Below are 4,236 nucleotides of genomic sequence, written 5' to 3'. Positions count from 1 at the left end.
GTGTATGAAGCCTCAAAAAGTATTTTGTTGAATCCAATGGTAAATGGCCTGTACCTATACAATTGTTTTTCATATCTGGAGACTTGATTAAAGTGCTTTACACTACAGTCATTCACACACAGTAACAAGGTACAATGTAGCCACATCCATGAGCATTTGGATCCAGGGTCCTAGATCCAAATGTATGACTTTAGTTAGGGTAAATAAAATGCAATGTCTGTAGATCATACAATTCCATCCCTTTCATCTGGGGACGTTCCAATACCATTTTCTTTCCCTGAAACGGTTCCGATGCTTGTACGGTGAATATCGGCCAATAACCATATGTTGCAATAAATAAAAATGCTACACATGCATGACTGATTTCATTGTGACTAGGCCTGGCTGAGGTTGACTAATGGAAACAAGACAGCAAATTTAAGCCAGTTATTTTTAGTAGCAGCAGCAGCAAGCTCTGGCTCTGACAGGTGATCAGCTCTTCAACAATCTGAAGCAGAAGGTGGCAGCACACCGCAATAGTTTTAAGAGTTGCAAAGAACCATCAGAACTAGCAATTACATTTTCACTCTAAATGACATGGCATTGGCTTGTTGCCCAGACTCCAATAGAGATGCCAGAATCTTTGGCAGCATTTGAGACATTTCTAATACTGTATTGGAACAGCTCTGTCACCTCAGCAATTGTGAACAAAGTTTAAGGCACTACAGATTTCATTTAGGGCTGTGGTTAAATAGTTTGGGACTACAGCTGAAGGTTTACTTTAATAGCTCAGAATTTAGTCAATAACCGACTCCCTTCAATCCTGCATCAGAAAAAAAAAAACACACACACCCCAAAGATTGTTCATTTGCTTGAAAAGCTAAATGCCTTCACATTTTAAAAGGGTCCTGGATCCAAATCAGAACCAAAATATGAATTCCATTCTGATTTTTATGCATTTAAAACCATGAACCGATCTAGATAACAAGCATGCCAGCTTTTCCATGAGAGAAAATCTGAAAATTGCAAAGTGACAGACAAATCCAAGTTAACTTGAGACTTTCAAGAGTAAAAATGCTTTAGCAATAAAGTTAAAGTCAACCTAAACTTTTATACAAGTCTTTGGCCTGAATATTTTCTACAGTATTACCAAGTAGGACGTCTACAAATAAGATATTTTTGCATTTAAAACACACAAAAAAAAAAACAACTTACCACAGCTCGATGCATCTGACCTTTAAGTAATGATGCCTTCACATTTCCCAGGCCCACATTGATTTGTTGGATAGTTGGCAGTGACTCATTGTCAGTTTGCACATTGACCACTTCCACATAGAACTCCAGCAGACCTTTAGATTCTGTGCAAGTCTTGGCCAGCACATAAGTGCAGGGGGACATCAATCTGAAGGCTACACCATCAAAGGTGTGGCAGTCTGTGTTTCTGTGGATGGTGCACACACCTGAAGGAGAAATTTTTCTGGGTCCATCTAGAGGATCACAGGTTTGATCCTTAGGGCACTGAGAAGGCAAACAGAAGAATTGGTAACCTGAGCAGAGGCAACGTGTTGTGTCATCAGTCCACAGCTCTGCGTTTGATTCACACTGGTGTCCTGCAGGAGTAAAATTAAGGTCAAAAGTCTGACAAATCACTTATCATTGGTTGACTTTCACTATAGTGAAGGTAAACACTTACTGCATGAGCCTTTTCTTACTCCAATTTGTCTTAAGGTTTTTTGGTCTACAGTCAGTGGACGGAAAGCTTCAAATATGACCTAGTAGAACAAATAATTTCATTAGAGACCAACTAAATATTTCCAACTTCAAAGCAATTATATTAGCAAATGTGAAACATTTCACCTGAGTGCCTTGTTCAGTGATGTTAAGGGGCACAGACACATGTCGCCATCCATCTCTGGAGAGGGGAAGAGGTGTCCAGATCTCAAGCTGACCCAAGCTGCTGTTCAGTAGAGCACGAACTGAAGCATTCCTGGATGCATCTGAGACCAGATGCCAGAACTCCAAGCAAACCTTTCCCACGACTGCTAATGGATGGCTTGTTAATATTTCCTGTTTTCTACTTCTGGGAGCTAAATGTAAAAACAGATTTCCAGAAGGACAAAGAAGAATTATATTTTTGAAAAGTAACTGGACACAATCCTTTGAGGGAAAAAAAAAAAAAAAAAAAAAAAAAAAGTTGGCTACTGGAAGACCACTAAAGAGGATATAATACTTCTTTAGATCAGAAAAGAGCATTGAACTTTATTTGATCAAATCAAATAAACAGCATTGCGTTCAAAGAAAGTAAATCAGCGTTCTTGAATTGTTCATTATATCATGTACAATACCTGATCTATGGCTGCTTGTCCAGTTACAAGTCAGATTCCCATGCTGGCTGAAGAAACACCAGGAAACATAATCTAGGAGATATTAGTTGGAGCATTTAAACCCTCATTCTGTAAGAAATACTCTCAGCAATGTTTGTATCAAGTTCTGCATCACCTGAGGTTTGCTCCCCCGCTGGTAACTTTACCAATGACAAGTCATTTTCAGCGCTAAAAGTTAAAGAAAATTCATTAAGAGTCAGACTACAATTAACTTAAAATAAAAATTTAAAAATCCATACCTGCATATAGTGCCCAAGTGAACCAAAAAGACCAGTGCCACAGTGATCACATTTGCATGGATATCTCCAAGCATGGCTTATCCCCCCCCCAACAGCAGCTTTTCAGCCGCCACAAAGTCAGTGATGTTGAAGGATAAGTGATGAATAGTTCCTGTATAGCCCTTCTATGAAGACAATTCACATGTTAGCCACTTGTAACACTTCAGGAGTCTTTCAGTTCTTGAATAGCAGGGAGTCAACTGCATATTTTATCCCCGCAACCAGGTAACTTCATTAGTGGGAGGAGTAACAATGACTAAAAAGGGCTTGACTTGGCATGTAAATCTCCAAGAGGTCATAACGTCCAGCCAACAGTTTCAGTAAATAGTGACATGACAAGGTTTAGGACTTGGAGGCTATAAAAAGCACTGAACCAAACTACAATAAAATCCAACTGATAGACTAAACTGCTTTTCCTGAGTCTTGTAAAGGGGGAGACTCAAACATTAGCACAGAGAGCATTAACAAAGTGAAAACAATTTGATTGATCAACTGAAACCATTCAAAGGGCAAAAGATAAAAGTCAGTCCAAGGGAAAAGTCAAAATAAATCACTTTAGGAGGTGAATATGTCAAAGAAATGACATCTTTAACAATCAATACCAACATCTGATAAGTAGATATTGTTAGAATAAAAACAAAAGCAAACAAAGAGAAATTATAAAACTCACCCCTAAAGACTCAAACAGTATTATCTGGATGACTTGATTTCCCCCTGCAGCACACCTGGTTTAAATAGGGAACTGATTAGCAGCCCTTGGTGAATCTGAGTGATGAACCAATCATACATTTGCATCCAATGTGCTGAAGTGGGAAATCTTCAAAACTATTATGGGGACCAAATTCCCAAAAAGCAGCATTTTAAAATCTGCCTTGCGTTAGGAATTACTTTTCTGCACATGGAGAAAATGATGGTTGAAGAGACACTAATTTGACCTTCTGAAAAAACATTGGGGGATCATTTCTTTAAATTTGTTTGTAAATTTAAATAAAACTATTTTCATACAAATGATGTTTTTGTTTTTCAACATTTAGAACTGGTATAACTGCAAGAAATTAGTGCCATTTCCAGTATGAAGTAAATGTTTTCTGATGTAATTCTAATTTGTATTTTTGCAATAAATATGTTTAAAAAAATCTCTATCAATTTGTACAACCATTATTTTAATATATCCACAAACAAGTTGTACGTTGTGACCTGGTGATGTAGATGGTGTTTGCAGAGGTGTTGAGTGTGTCAACCAGGTAGCCTATCAGAGATTGAAAGGATGTGATAAGAAAAAAGAACCATTGTGTGGGAAGTGCTGTTTGAGTGAATTATTGTGACATTCTGTAGACTGTAGGGGCATTTGTAAATACTGAGCTTGGCCCTTAATAAACAGTGTTTAAAAAAAATTCCTTAGCAAAGACTGTCTTTGTGAGAAACCTACATTCATGCCTTTTGTGCATCTAAAAATAAAGGAAATTTTCAATCACATGGAGTATTTTCACTTTACCCACTTGCTACTTTTACGAACATTTAACACTTTGGATGAAAACACTGGGTATACTTGCATAATTTTCACTCACTCTTATTGGCTTATGCTCTTTTGTTTT

At 37.6% G+C, this 4,236-nt stretch overlaps 1 protein-coding gene across 1 annotated transcript; it reads right to left on the bottom strand.

The window, feature by feature from the left end:
* Window positions 1-1,194: 1,194 nt before the first annotated feature.
* Window positions 1,195-2,826, bottom strand: LOC107083765 (the record flags this gene model as incomplete). Its single annotated transcript, XM_015373222.1, has 6 exons — window positions 2,603-2,826; window positions 2,479-2,531; window positions 2,325-2,396; window positions 1,837-2,066; window positions 1,673-1,751; window positions 1,195-1,589 (listed from the first exon to the last, which is right to left on the bottom strand). Coding segments are annotated over exons 1-6 (903 nt in total), but the record flags the coding sequence as incomplete, so codon positions are not given.
* Between the last annotated feature and the right edge of the window lie 1,410 nt (window positions 2,827-4,236).

The sequence above is a fragment of the Cyprinodon variegatus genome, unplaced genomic scaffold, assembly GCF_000732505.1.
Source record: "Cyprinodon variegatus isolate N-32 unplaced genomic scaffold, C_variegatus-1.0 Scaffold83, whole genome shotgun sequence".
NCBI lineage: Eukaryota > Metazoa > Chordata > Actinopteri > Cyprinodontiformes > Cyprinodontidae > Cyprinodon > Cyprinodon variegatus.
The sequence above is the reverse complement of the archived record's forward strand: the minus strand, read 5'-3'. Positions and strand labels throughout refer to the sequence as shown.